At 46.1% G+C, this 14,980-nt stretch overlaps 1 protein-coding gene across 5 annotated transcripts in view; it reads right to left on the minus strand.

Moving 5' to 3' along the window:
* Positions 1-378: 378 nt before the first annotated feature.
* The window catches only part of EDA2R (ectodysplasin A2 receptor), a 29,678-nt gene continuing 15,076 nt past the window's right edge, over positions 379-14,980 (minus strand). For all 5 annotated transcript variants that reach the window (XM_027842658.1, XM_027842662.1, XM_027842660.1 and 2 more), the window contains 6 exons: positions 13,352-13,530; positions 11,750-11,835; positions 10,726-10,890; positions 2,825-2,950; positions 1,895-2,319; positions 379-1,784 (listed from right to left, as the gene is read on the minus strand). In XM_027842658.1, coding sequence (XP_027698459.1) covers positions 1,749-1,784; positions 1,895-2,319; positions 2,825-2,950; positions 10,726-10,890; positions 11,750-11,835; positions 13,352-13,530 — 1,017 coding nt within the window. In that variant the 3' untranslated portion in view covers positions 379-1,748. The remainder of the gene's footprint in view (positions 1,785-1,894; positions 2,320-2,824; positions 2,951-10,725; positions 10,891-11,749; positions 11,836-13,351; positions 13,531-14,980) is intronic.

The following is a 14,980-nucleotide window of genomic DNA, read 5'->3' on the forward strand; positions in this document are numbered from 1 at the left end:
CTTATCTCTCTATCCCTTACAATTCTGGAAAAATGACCATCTCAGGCTCCCTACAAATGTTGACTAACAAAAACAAAAACAGGAAATGTCTTCAACTATGGGGCAAGTCAGGTATACTTATCTATTCTCCCCCACACACCCAATTCCAGCCTCAATATACATCAATACCCCAAAGATAGAGAAGGAGGCAAGTCCAGGGCGGAGGAGGGGAGAAGTCTGGGGGCAATATTATAGGATCCAGAAACAAAGTTTGAAAATGCAGTCTTGACAACTCACTCATTCCCAGCCCCTGGGGCAGGTTGCTCTCTTCTTCCTCCAACACCCCCCCACACATACACACACAAACACACATTACACACATACACACACCATACAAACACATCACACATATGTATATATACCACACACACATGTAATACACACACATACACACACACACACACACCCCACATGTCAGAGATCCCTAAAAACAGAGAGGGATTGAGCAATTCAAACCAGAAGGAAGAAGGGAGCCCCTGTGGTGTTGCCAGCCTCTGTTAAGAGGGTGCTTGCTGGGGATCAGGGCCTGTTCTGATGGTAACGTGTTATGCAGTCTCCCTGGGGCTTCTGGAGCACAGCTGGGATAGGGGAGGGGGAGTCCCCCCAAACTCCTGCTCCTTTCCCCAACATCCCTGGGGGGCCAGAACCTGAATATTCCAGGGGTTATTAAGCTTCTGAGCAGCTTCCTATATAAATTAAGTCCCTGCATTATTTCCATCCATCAGAATAGTCACAGGGCCTTGTAAAAGAAGGTGCTCAATAATTGTTAGGCTTGTCAGAGCTGACAGGGCGCAAGGGGAGAGGAGAAAAAACAGTTCAAGTCAGTGGTTGGCCAGCCTTTGCAAGCCGATACTCCAATCTTGGGGAGACGGCTGTTCTTCTTGTAACTGACAAGACACGTGAGGCAGAAGAGGTCTTCTGAATTCGGGAAAGCACCATAAATATGATCCCTGAGCCCCATGAGGGATCCCCCAACCCCAACCCCCAGTGCCTCTTCTGAAGTCCTCGATTCTGGCCTTCCATTTTCCAACAGCCAAGGGGGGATAAAAAAAACTTGTCTTCGGCCCAAGTTGTGGATGGGGGACCCCAGAAGTAGCCGGGAATAACACCAGGCAAGCACAAGTCTCGGCCAGCCGGCCGGAAAGAGTCAAGAAGGTGAGGCCCACAAGATGGGCACTTCCTGAGTTGGTGGGGATGGGCAGTGGAGACCAACTGGGCTCATGGAAACCATCTGGCCCTGGGCTTCTCAAGGCCAAGTATATGTTTTTTCCCAGGGCCCCCCACTGTTTTGGCAGTCAAGAGCTACTGAGGGGTTTTTCAAGTGAATGTTCAAACCCATCTAAATTCAGATCCTTCGCCAACCTCAAAAAAATGGGAGGCTGGGGGAGGGGAGGGATTGTGGTCAGGGTTGGACTTGTTAGTGAAAATCTCAATCCCTCCTTTTACCACCCTCCCCTGAACTTCCAGGTTCTTTTGCGGAACTTAGTTTAAAAAAAAGTACAAGAAACGTTCAAGCAGCCTTGTGGCGGCACCCACTTCCCCTTGCCCAGACACAAGAAAGACCATTCAAATAGTTGTCAGTTGTTTTTGGAAAATGGAGGAGACTAGCCTGGGGAGCCAAGTTGCCCCCCCACCCCAGACTTGCAGAGCAGATATGGAATAAGTCATCAATACTGGGGCTTGAAGTCCAGTATATGTGGCTTGACAGTTTACCAGGACATGTGGCCACCACTGGCCGAAGAGACCTAGGGAGGAAGCAAAGAAGCCAGTTTAGACCCTTAGAATCTCTTACCCATCATTCTCTGCATGTTCCCAGTATGCCTACCCTCTTGTGACACTGGGCTTATGTAGTTACCTTAAAGGAAGAATCCGGTGCAGGAGACTTTCCCTCTAAGTGGTATAAGGAAGGGGTGAATCCCATTCTATCTCCGGAGCCCCCTGGCATGGCCCAGATGACAGCTTCCCTGTGCCCTTCTGCACTGGTATAAGGGCTGCAGCTCGAAAATTTGTGAAGGTCCAGCTCAGTACATTCGACAGGGGCATGGGCCCAGCACGACTGTGTTTCCGAGGCGCAGGAAGGAAGTGTCGGGGGGTGCCCCAACGGATCAGGTTGGGCCTCAGAAGTCGGGCAGGTATGGATGAGCACCTGGGCATCGGTGGGATTGCAGGTCAGCTGCCCGGGGGAAGGCTCAAGGTTGGCGTGTAGGTGACGAAGACGCTCATTTCCCTCGGTTCTGGATGCTGGGCTATCATCCACAAACTGCACCGAATCCTCGGAGACTGGAAACGAAACCACCCGATATTGAAGTCAAAGGCTTACTCCCACATATGAGACAACAGCACCCTATTCCAACTAGGACATTATAATTTTCTTACAACCAAACCATCCTGATGGGTTGGGCTATTACAGGTACAGAGACTAACTTGTCTCCTTGATAGGACATAAGCTGGGAGAATTTGAACCCTGGGTCTTCTGCCACCAATGGAATCCCCTTTACCCTCCTTTTTCACTTTGTCAAAGTCTTTCACTGATCACGCCCTACCGGAGGTGTGGTGAGCATGACAGATAGAAGGAGTTCCAACTGTTATTAGCTCAAGGGGAAAGTTAGGTTCAGTCCACCTACCAAAGAAGGTATTTGTGGCCATCTTAAGAGAGCTGATGAATATGGGCTCAAATTCTCATACCCCTTCCCGGGGGCCTGAGCCTGGCTTTTGGCTTTAGTAGGGCGATACCCCACTGTGTAAGGGACTCCAAAGAATTAACCCAGGAGCAAGAGACTCTCACCTCCATTTTGCTCGACAACAGGACCCAAATTCTTCATGCCCAGCTCCCTGCTGGGACACGGGCCTGCATAATCAGAAGCCTGAGATAGTTCTCTCTGTCCCTGAAAGTCTAGAGACCCAATGAAACCTGCAGGGGAAGGAAAGAAGGTAATGAGTGAGGAAGAAGGCAGGCAAAAGCAAGAGAACCTTCCTCTACTCCCCTCATCTCTTCCTTCCCAACTAGCTCCCTACCTGCTGGTGGTCATGCTATCAGCTCTCCAAGCCATGCCTCTTTCTGTCTAAGTATATTAAGACAATAAAAAGGCAGTGGGGGTGGTCTCTGTGCAAAGAGTAGGGGCAAAAACCCTCAGTGTTAGGACTCCTAAGCTTCAGTCTACCTGATGCCAGCCTCTAGGGGCAGGTTATTAGTTAGACTTTGGGCCCAGTCCTGGATGCTGGGCCCAGCCCTGGACACTGGGCCCAGTGCTGCCCTCTGGAGCCAGACTTGCTTTCAGCCGGAATTTAAAGGCCTAGGTGGCTGCTGATTGGCTAAGCTTTGAGTCAGCATTGTGACCTCATCCTCTGCTTTACAATGAGTGCAACTTTACCTCATCCATTATGACCAGAGCATTGTCTGTGATGGAGAGCTGGGTCAGCAACCGCATCAGCATCTGATTCATGCCAAACCTTGGGTTTGGTCCCTGTACCCAGTACTAGTGGCCAATGTATTGGAAATAATGAGTTAATATAAGCTTGAAATCAGGGGACCCGAATGGGCCCTCGAAGTGCCTCATTTCCCCTTGTTGGGCCTCAGTTTCTTCATCTGTAAAAGGAAGTTGGCCAGGATTTTGAACCTGAACCTTTGGACCCATATTCCACCTCTCTAGGCTGTCTGATTACAAATTCAAAAATAGCTAGTTCCACTTTACATAGCAGGGAAGACAATATCCCTTCATCTTTCTTTTCAGAGACGTTTTTTCTAATGGCTCGAGACATTGATTAATATGCTGATATATGAGTCTCTTATCATTCCCTATACCACAGAATGTAAGGTCCTTGAGAGGAGGGACCTTTCCATTTTGTCTGGAATCAGGAAAACCTGAGTTCAAATCTATCCTCAGACACTTACTAGCTATCTGACCCTCAGCAAGTTACTTACGCTCTGTTTGCCTCAGTTTCCTTATCTATAAAATGGGGATGATAACAGCACCTACCTCCCAGGGCTGCTGGGAAAATCAAATGAGATAATACAGCTACTTAGTAAATGCTTATTCCCTTCACCCCTCCCCTCCCCCAACATATCTTGTGTGTTTCTAATTGTTTTACATGTTGTCTCTCCCATTTAGAAAGTAAACTCTTTCAGGTTAGGAGCTAAGTTTTGGGGTTTGGTATCCCCAGGGCCTGGCACAGTTTAGGTGCTTAATAAATGCCTTTTGATTGACTGATGTCATTTCCTCCAACTGGAATGTAAGCTCCTGAAGGGTGGAGACATTCTGCTTTGGACTTTGTACGCCCAGTGCCTAGTAAAGGGCCTTGTACGTAGTAGGTATATAGTATACAGCGCTTACTGTGAGCTGGGCACTATGCTAAGCATTTGACAAATACTATCTTATTTAATCCTTATAACAACCTGAGAAGTAGGTGCTAGTATTATCCCCATTTTGCAGATTGGTAAGCTGAGGCAAACAGATATGAAGTGACTTGCCCAAGATCACATAGCTAGGAAGTGTCTGAGTCTGGATTTGAATTCAATTCTTCCTGAGTCTGGGCTGGGGCTTTGAGAAGTGGGGTACCCTGCCAATGGAGGATGACTCTGAGTCTCCAGTGCTCAACTGCCCTAAGTGGGGCCCACCTTGCTGACATACCAATGTCAGACCCTGGCTTGGATAGGGAAGCCAAGGCCCTCTATCCAGACCCACTGGGCACCAGTGGGCTATTTTGACTCAGTTGGCTGCCCTGCAAGGAAAGACGGTGACTGAGCTGGAGAAAAAATGAAAGTGTGCCCTGTCCTTAGCTCTCCTAGAGAACTCAATCCTTTCCCTGGTGACTCACTTGTACAGCCTTATGAGTGACACTTTCCTGGGGAACTCTTGCACCTGTCTCTTGCTTGCTTCCCACACCTAGCCTTCCATCGGCCACATGGTTCCTTGCCCATCTCTTCAACGCTCAACCTCGTGCCTCTCCAATTGCCTTGCAGGCAAGGCCCCAGCTCCCCCTGTCAACGTGCAATCCTCAGCCCCAAGGTGGCCAGGATAGGATGACGTCAAGTTGGCAGTGACCTTAGAGTTCACCAAATCCTTCAACCCTCTAGTTTTACAGATGAGGAAGCAGGCCCAAAGAGAGAATCATCCAAGGTCACACAGCTGCCTTCCAATCCAGCGTTCTAGTCACTCAAAGGTTAGGTTAGCAGAGCCAGAGACAAGGGAACCCCAATGTTCTCTCCTCCAGTTCTCTGTGGCAGCATAATTCTTCGCTATACAATCACTCACCTCCCAGCATTCCTGGTTGTCTTGTCAAGCATAGGGCTCCCCCCCCTCCTCCATTGCATTAAGCTGCTTATGGGCAAAGGCAGGGCCTTTTCTGAATGAACCTAAGTTCCTTGGGAACACAGACACATTCACTTTTGGTTTTGCATCCCCAGTACCTAATACACAGTAGGCATTTAATAAATATTTGTTGGTTGATTGATTTATCATCTCTGGATTGTCCATAGGGCCCAGTACTGGACTAGGCCCAGAGTAGAGGCTCCTTAAATGTTCACTGATGCCAGTGAAACTTACCCTACTCTCCCAGGTTCCCCAACTATCAGCTGCCTGGCAGGATTGAGTCAAAGCCAAAGGAGGCAGACTCTGTATCATTTTTTTTTAAATTTAAAAGGTGAACAATAGGGACAGAAGGGGCATTAGAGATCAGCTTACCCAATCCTCTGGGTCCTATTTTAGAGATGAAGAAACTGAGGACAGAAGAGAAGCAGTGACTAGGCCAAGGACACGTAGATAGCAAGCAGAGTGAGCATTTGAACCCAGATCTTCTGACTCCCAGTCCGGTGTTGTTTCCAGCCTCTGGGCAGCTCTGTCAGTGCCACCCCTGATGAGTCTGAGAGGCCTGTCTCAACAGGTCCTCTCCTGCTGGGTAACCCAGAATGACTTGCACTGACCACCCAGAGACTAGTCGAGGCAGTTGGTGATGTCGTAGATAGAGCACTGGGCCTGGAGTCACAAAGACCTGGGGTTTCAATGTAGCCTCAAGCACTTACTAGCTGTGAGACTTCGGGCAAATTACTTAACCTCTGCCTGCCTTGGTTTCCCCATCTGTAAAATGGAGATAATAACAGCACCTACCTCCCAGGATTGTTGTGAGGATCAGTTGGGATACGATTTGTAAAGCACTTAACACAGTGCCTGGCACATAGTAGGTGCTATGTCAATACCAGCTGCTGTCATCATTATTACTATTAGCACAGGTGACACTATGTCACTGAGACTGGTGTGAAAGACTGAGTGGCAAAGTGGGAAGATCGCTGGAATCAAGCAATCAATCAATGAGCATTTATTAAGCACCTACTAGATGCCAACCATTGTAGTGAGAGCTGAGAGATAGCATAAGCAATGGATTGGGAATTCTAGATCAAGAAAGAACCCCAGAGACCAACTAGTCCAGCTCCCTCATTTTACATATGAGGAAACTGAGGCCCAGGAACAGGAAGGTACTTGCCCAAAGTCATACAGCTAGTAAATGGTAGTCAGGATTTCAACTAAGGGCCTCTGGGTCCTGAGTTCAAACTCTTTCTATTGCACCACACTACCTCTTAATCACACTCTCAGAGCTGCAAAGAACTTCAGGGACTCTCTGGGCTAAGGGTGTGGAAGCTGCTTTGACTGAATCCAAACTTCACAGAACAAATCTCCTCTAGGTCCTCAAGTGTGGCCCTCTGACTGAATCCAGGCTTCATACAACAAATCCGCTCTAGGTCCTCAAGTGCTGCCCTCTGACTGAATCCAGACTTCACAGAACAAATCCTCGCCCTCTAGGTCCTCAAGTGAGGCCCTGTGACTAAATCCAAACTTCACAGAATAAATCCCCTTAATAAAAGGCTTTGTTCTGTACAACTTGGACTCAGTCAAAAGGTCACCCTTGAGGACCTAGAGGGCTACATGTGGTCTCGAGGCCTCAGGTTCCCCACCCCTGCAGTCTTCCTCCCAAGTGAGTCTTGCCTTGATCTACACCTGACTTTTAAGAATCTTCCACCTTAAGATTAAAGTTCCTTGAGGGCCAGGGCGGTGCCTTATTTCTCTTTGCATTTTCCCAGCATGGGGTAGAGTTCTAGCATTAAAGTTGGTCCTGGAAAAATGTTGAATGAATGAAAGCTTTCACATCTGAAAATTTCACGTCTTCCTGGTTTGGTTTACTTTGGATTGCAGCCTTGGGTTCAATTCTTGTGTTCAACTGATTGGTAGTCAGAATATGGGCAAGGGAGAAGTCCCTTAATTTCTTTTGGCCCTATTTGTATTGTCTATAAACTGGGGACAGTAACGTTGCCTACACGACATGGGGCTGGGATTTGGAAAAGCACATTGCCAACTGTAAGACGAGCTCTTAATAGTTGTTTTCCAGGGGCCGTATGTAGAGACAGAGAGCAGACGTGGCAAGTGCTCTATTAGTGTTTCAGTGAATTTCTTGAACTGAACTGCGTCCCAGATCTTATGCTAACTAGATTACCAATGATTTCCTGATGCAAATTTCAACCATCATTGTTTCATTCCTCATCTCCCTTGACCTCAACAACTTTGAGACAATGGTGACTACCTCTTAATGGAGACTCCCTCTCAGTCTTCAACCTCAGAGATGCTATGTTCTCTTGGGTCTATCTCTATCTCTTTAAGTCCATTAGGTAATGCCAAGGATAGAGTGCAGGATTTTAGAGTCAGGAAGAGCTGAGTTCCAATCCTGCCTCTAAAACTCCCTGAGTGGCCCTAGGCAAAGTCACTTAACCTCTTTGCCTCAGTTTCCACATCTGTAAACTGGGGATAATAATGACAACCTCCCAGAGCTGTGAGGATCAAATGAGATAAACTTTGTAAATAGCTTTGCAAACCTCTCTTCTATTCTGGTTTCCCATCTTTTTTTTCAGACCTTACTTTTTTCCCCAAGGTCCTGTTGATGATTCCCCTCCTCTATTCCCCTCTCCCTTTCTCTTCATCTCTCTCTCCGTGCTCTTCCCTGGAAATCTTAGTCACTTCCACCACTCTAACTACCATCTCCAAGCAGATGACCCCCAAATCTCCAGCCCCAGACATCTCCTCTGAGCCCCAGACCTGTATCTCTCCAATCACCAACCAGATATCTCCACTTGGTTGTCCAGCTAACACTTCAACTCAACACAACCAAACAAACACTCATTAGCTTTTCCCCTAAAACTTGTTGAAAAACATGCTTATAAATGTTTAACATCTGGCTCTCTTAAAATGCAAGAATCTGCATTATTATTGTTATTTTCTCCATCACTTTCTTAAGTCTAGACAGTCAACAAAACAATTTATCAATCCCTGATTTGGAACATTTGCTGATTTCTGAGGTGCTCACCCAGAAAATTTAACAATAAGCTCGGCATGTGCTGGATGCAGCACACCCCTGATCCTTATTTCTCTTGACCATACTATCTCTATGCATAGTACCATTTTTTCCATTTTAGAATTATCTCCACTGAGATATTTTGAAAAGGAAGGACACAATTTAATTAGGTTCAGTTGCAGGGCAGGGCTAAACTCTCAGGCCTCTATTTAGGGAAGGGGTTCAACAGGGTCTTTCTTCCCATTTCCCACCAACTTTGAGTCTTCTCCAGAAATCTCCAAGATATCCCCAGCGGGGTGCCTTCCCACCCTGTCTATAGCTTCTGTTTGTGTATTGTCTTCCCTTTTTAGCTTATAAACTCCTTGAGGGCAGGGTTTGTCTTTGTTTTTTATTTGTATTTGTATCCTCAGCTTTTAGCTTAGAGCCTCCCCCCAAATGTTTATTGACTGATTGACTGATCTGTGACCAGCTTTATCTTCTTTTTTTTTTTTCTTTAGGCAGTTGGGGTTAAGTGACTTGCCCAGGGTCACACAGCTAGTAAGTGTCAAATGTTTGGTCTGAGGCCAGATTTGAATTCAGGTCCTCCTGACTTCAGGGCTGGTGCTCTATCCACTGCGCCACCTAGCTGCCCCCCAGCTTTATCTTCTTAAGTACCATTTCCTAGAATAGTACATCAATTCCTAAATTAGTAGTAGAATTTACTCTATAATGGCTCCACTCTCATTAATGATGAGAATAGCTTGCTATGCAAATGTGTGCAAATCTATTCTATATTATATCTATTTGTTATTCTCCTTTCAGTTCCATCTGCAAAGGTTAATGGGGTAATTTGGTTGAGGTAAGTCTCACACCAACTCCCTTCTACTGCTTTCCCCCATTTTATGAGGTTATACTATTTTAACAATGGTTTTTTTTATATGAGTTTATTCTAAATCCTTGATTACAGCATTTCTTTTCTTGGCAAGATGAGCAACTGCTTGGTTAAAGTAGTTTCTGGGCTCTTTTGGCCTCCTCGTTATGGCATTGCTTTATATCTGCTACACTTCTGTAGCAAGTGGTGATGGTCAATGTCAGTTTCTTTTTCTTTATCCATTGCTCATGTTTCAGGGTCAACAGCTACTTGAATACCTCAGGATGGAGCTGCTATAATTGTACACAGTGTCTTCTCATGTTCATCCTTTCTTCTAATTTGGTTTGGGTTTTGACCTTTACTTTAACCAGTCAATGATCTGATTGCACAGACACCTGATGCTAAAAATGACTCCCACATGAGTAACCAGCTGTTTTCTGTTTGTCAATTTCATTTTTCACGATGTTGTTTGGGGGCTTCTCATACTCCTCTGAAAGCATTCATGATCAACAGGGCTGAGACCACTGAGGCCACTCTACAAGTCTTTGGCATCTTTTATGTCTTAATCCTAACCATATTTTCTACCACCCTCCCCGGGTGCCCAACTTCACATTAAAGTCACTGATATATAGACCTTGGTTTGTCAAGTTTTTCCAAGAATCTCTCCATTTCATCCAATTTTGGTACATGAGCTAAGATTTTCTTCATGGTGGCATGGTCATGTCCACTCATCATAAACATTACAAAGTGAGTTGACCAAGTAGCCTATGAAATGCTATTTCTTATTATTGCCTGTATGTACATTATGAGTCTAACAAGAGCAAACTTCTATTCCCCATTTTGAGGAGATCTCATGAGTTTTTCCATTTAATTAAAAATTATACTTTACATGTTCCAGTTTCATTTTCAGCAGGAATGCCAATGCAGATAGGATTTGGTTTCTTTGTTAAAGTATGATCTTTACACACAGTATCATAGATACGACTGGGGGGTGGATTTCAGTGGTCATCCACTCTAACCCCCTCATTTTACAGAGGAGGAAACTGAGGTACAGGGAAGGAAGATGACTTGCCCAAGATCACACAGGTAGGAAGCAGCAAGGTCAGGATTTGATCCTAGGTCCTCTGATTCTAAGTCAATTACAATTTCCACCCTGCCTACCTCTGTGACTATCTTGACTATCTATCTTGACTCCAAGTCCCAGAGAGTTCCTTTATTGGACCTCACTCATGCCACCCAAGAGGTAGCAGGTGGAGCAGTGAATCGAGCATCCGGACATGGAGACAGGAAGACCTGAGTTCTATTCCTGCCCCAGACATTTTCTAGCTGTGTGAACATGGGCAAAGTCACTTAACCTTAGTTTCCTCATCTATAAAATGGAGATAATAATAGCACTTACCTTCCAGGGTTTTTGTGAGAATGTATCAAATAAGAGAATATAGGTAAAACATTTTGTAAACCTTAAAACACCATATAAATGCTACATCAGCATCATGCCTTACCATGCCGGAACTGGCGCTTGATGAAACGCTTACAGTAGATGATGGCGAAGGATATGAGGGCCAGGGCAAAAACAATTAGCACACTGCTTGTTAGCACCATGAGTGTAGCTTCCTGAGGGGGCGCTGTGGGCACCTCGAGCTTCACGGAGCTCAATCTGAAGGCACCTGTGGTACAAGATGGGAAGGAGCATCAGAATGAGGCCAAGGGACAAAGTAGTGGGCTCCCATCTTTGCTGAGCAGAACTCCCGCCATGAAGGGGGCTTCTTCAGGCCAGAACCCCACTTCCTTTATGGCTCTCCCAAGTCTTAGTGCCAAAGGCATCTCTTCATCCTGGTTACCTGTAGGTCACTGCGTTGAGATTCCCTCCCCACTGGGGTAGAGTAAGAGGGTAGTATGGTGTACTGGAAATAGCACTGGACTTGGGAGGTGAGTTTCCATTTGTTCACTATATGATCACAAGACCTAATAATATGGGCAAGTCATCATCCTTCTGGCACTACCTGCAAAATGGGTTTTTTAGACTTAAAGATTTCTAAAGTTCCTTCTAGTCCTGATGTTCAAAGGAGTCTGGATCTAGAACTCAAAGTCTCCTCACAGGTCCTTTTCAACCCCTTGTTGGCTATGTTAAAACAGGAATTCCTTTTGGGCAGAGGTTGTACTAGATGGATGCTCAAGTCCCTTAGCGTTCTGCAGTTCTGTTATTTTTTGACCTGATCCAAAGCCCTTCCTTTACTTATCATGGAGGACTATGGCCTCAGGGCCCAAGTGACTCAGCAGACATGTCCCAGAGGTAGGATTTGAAGCCACATCATTGGACTCCAGATACATGCTCTGTCCACTACACAACACTGCTCTAAAGTCCTCTCTTCATGGCTCTGACTTCTATGGCTTGAGGTCCCTGGGTATGTTTCTATATTCTCCTGTACGTCCATCTCAAAAGCCCTTACCATGCTCTTGGGGACCCCACTTCCTCAGCCTGCTAACTCTGCCTATACCCAGGAGAGAAGTAGAAAAGATACATACATTGAACCTCTGACACAGGGGTTTGCTTGGTGCATGAGATGCACTCCTGGTCCTGAAGGCCACCGATTCGGGTCTTACAGTAGAACCTGTAGGTGAGGAAATAGGAAAAGAAGAACTTGCAGAAGGTAGGAAGCTTCCCAAAGATGTATAGGTGATGTATTTCCAGGCCTGTCCTTAAAGCCTAGAGTCAGAGAACTTGACTTCAAATCTGATCTCTTCTACTTACTACCTATGTGGCCTTGGGCAAGTCAGTCCCCCTCCCTAAGCCTCAGTTTCCTCCCCTGTAAAATAAGACGAGTTAGATTATCTGGCCTCTGAGGTCAATTCCAGTTCTAAACCAATGATTCCATGGCAGACCTTGGTTTTTAGCTAGCTGGCTTCTGAGGTTGCTTGTAGCTCCAGGTCTAAGATCTTATCATCCCTTTCAGTTTTGTAAGATCTGGCCTCACCTTCAAGTACTCATGGTCACACCTTGATGCTATGATGAAGTACTGGAGATCAGCCATAGAGGAAAGCCAACCCCTACTTGGGCATAAGCTGGACTGATGCTAATGAAATACTTCCATTGCATAAGTGGGTACCAATGGCCATTCAGTGGAGGCCAGGCTCATACCTTTTTCTCACATGGAGTGGCCGTACCAGAAAGAATACCATATCAGAAGGCAGAAGGCATGGGTTGGAGGTCAGGTTCTGCCACTGACTCGATTTGATCTTGGGAAAGTCACCTCCACAAGCTGAGCTTCAATCTCCTTATCCAGAAAATGGGGACAATAATACTGTTAATACCCTGCAGAGTACTTTGCCCCTCCCGAGGGCCCGTAACATGTTATACTGCGTACCCCCATTATCTGTGTCTGTGTCATACCCCTTACTTTACGGAAGCAAAGAGCATGCCTTATCTAAACTCTATCTCGCCTGGCTACTAATACAGTAGTGACTTAATAAATGTTTTTTGAATGAATGAAGGAAGGAATATGTGTTTTTATTCCTGAATCAAGAAATGTGAGGGATGCAAATTTCATAAAACATAGAACGCTAATGACAGACTAGATCTGAGATCCGATCAGTCCATAAGCCTTTATCTTGCACCTGGAGGGGAGCTTAGCACTGTGCTCTCTCTCCCCTAAGCCAGGCTGCCTTGGAGGGGACATGTCCATATAAGGGTATATCTAGAACATAGAATGTCAACAGCAGAAGGGATCCCAGGGGTCATCTAGGACAGCCTCCTAATTTTAAATACAAGGAAACTAAGACTCCCAGAGGCCAAGAGATTTGCCCAAGGTCGCACAATCAATAAACACTTGAGCCAGTTTCTGAACCCAAGGTCATGGGTTTATAGATTAATGATCAATTCTGAAGATACTTCAGAAGGCATTTGCCTAAAGTGGAGAAGTGTACAGATGAGAAGGCTGAGATCTGCAGTGGGAAAGCGATTTTCCAATGGTACCACTGCGAGCAGAGGGCCATCATCTCAGGAAGTCATTAAGTTGTTGCTTGAGCAAGGTTAACTACATGAAAGCATTTTAAAAGGCATAAAAATCCTCTGGAAATGGGAGTGCTTAGTTTCCTTCCCGTTGCCATGAAGCTGGGGAATTGACTCACCTGGGGAGACAGTCTCCACAGACTCCATTGGAAGTGGCAGTGCAGTTGACTTTCTGAACTCGGTTGATGACGGCACAGGTTAGACAGGCTTGGCAGCTATGGTGGCCCCAGCCACTCTTATATCTTCGGGGGGGACAAGGGGTGCAGAATGCATCTCCTCCTTCCCCATAGCCGCATTCCTGACAGGAAAGGGACACAGGACATAGATTGCAGGCATATATTCTCCCTGGGGAGCTAGAAGCTCATCTAACTGAACCCCCTCTTAAAGATTTCCAAAATGGTCACATAGTTGGGAATTAGCAAGGCTTTCACTCCAGAATTACTATTTGTCCCCTATTCCATACCTATCGAGATGAGATGGACAAGCCATGTAACCACTTTGCTTTGGTACGGGATGTGGTAGTGCCTCCTGGAAATAGCACCTAGGGAGGCAGAAGCGGGGGATGTGGTGGTGATGGGGGAGAGGCTAGTACACGATGGCAACAGTGTAGTGGAGCTATGAAATGACAGTAGAACACGGCAGACCAAAAAGATGGTGCCATCTTAGGTTGTATTCAGAAAGGGGCAGCTCCCCACCCTAGGGAGATGACAGGTCAGTGCCTCTATACACTGCTAGGCTCAGACCCCATCTGGATTGCTGTGGTCAGTAATAAGCATTCCTTTTGATGAAGGATGTTGACAAGTTCAGACAGATCATGTGGGTGTCTAGGAGGAAAATCAGGCCAGAACCAGATGCAGTTGGAGGAAATGGGGGTGGGTGGGTAGGGGGTTTTTCGCTGAGAGAAGACTTACTGGGGACTAGGATCACTATCATAAATTTAGGACTGGAAGGGACCCCAGAGGCCATATAGCCCAGCCATCTCATTTTACAGTTGAAAAAATTAAGGCAGAGAGAGGTTAAGTCACCTGCCCAGGGTCATACATATAGTTCATTAGTGTGTGAGGTGGTATTTTAACCTAGGTCTTCTTGACTCCAGGTCTTTACTCTCATATAGAAATGGGCAGGCAAGACCAAGAATGATGGAGAGACAATGCAAAGAACCAAATTTTCACTCAATATAAATAAATTAGAAAAAAGCGCCATTTCTAATAATCATATCTGTCCCAAAGTAGAAAGGAGGGTTTTGGAAGGTTCCCATCATTGTGTGTCTCACAGTTTCCCAAAGCCCTCATCGCTGGAGGTGTTGAGGATCAGATCCTGGCTCTGCCAGTTACCACCTCTGTGACCTTGAACAAGTCATTCACCTTGCTGAGCCTCAGTTTCCTCATTTATAAAATGAGTCGGACTCGATCATCTCCTAAGGTTCCTTCCAGCTCTAAATGCTAGGATCCTGCTTTCATGGAGGGCATTCCTGCTAGGATAGCTGGTGACTAGGTGCCCTCTGAGATCTCTTGGAGTAGTTTGGCTCTGCCACTCACTAGCTTTCTGACCTTGGGGGGGTGGAATTTGTCCTCTAGTAAATTCAACTTGGTCTAGATTCTAGACTCTAGAATCTCTATGAATCTTTCTAGTTCTAAAAGTTGTCTCAGGAGAAGGCTCATGGCATGGTCACTAACCAGAGACAATTCTCAGTGCTGGGCCAGACTGGACCCTCTCTGATATCCTTTGGGTATTTGTCCCAGACCCCA

This window comes from Vombatus ursinus, unplaced genomic scaffold, assembly GCF_900497805.2.
Source record: "Vombatus ursinus unplaced genomic scaffold, bare-nosed wombat genome assembly UNPS02014882.1, whole genome shotgun sequence".
NCBI classification, from domain to species: domain Eukaryota; kingdom Metazoa; phylum Chordata; class Mammalia; order Diprotodontia; family Vombatidae; genus Vombatus; species Vombatus ursinus.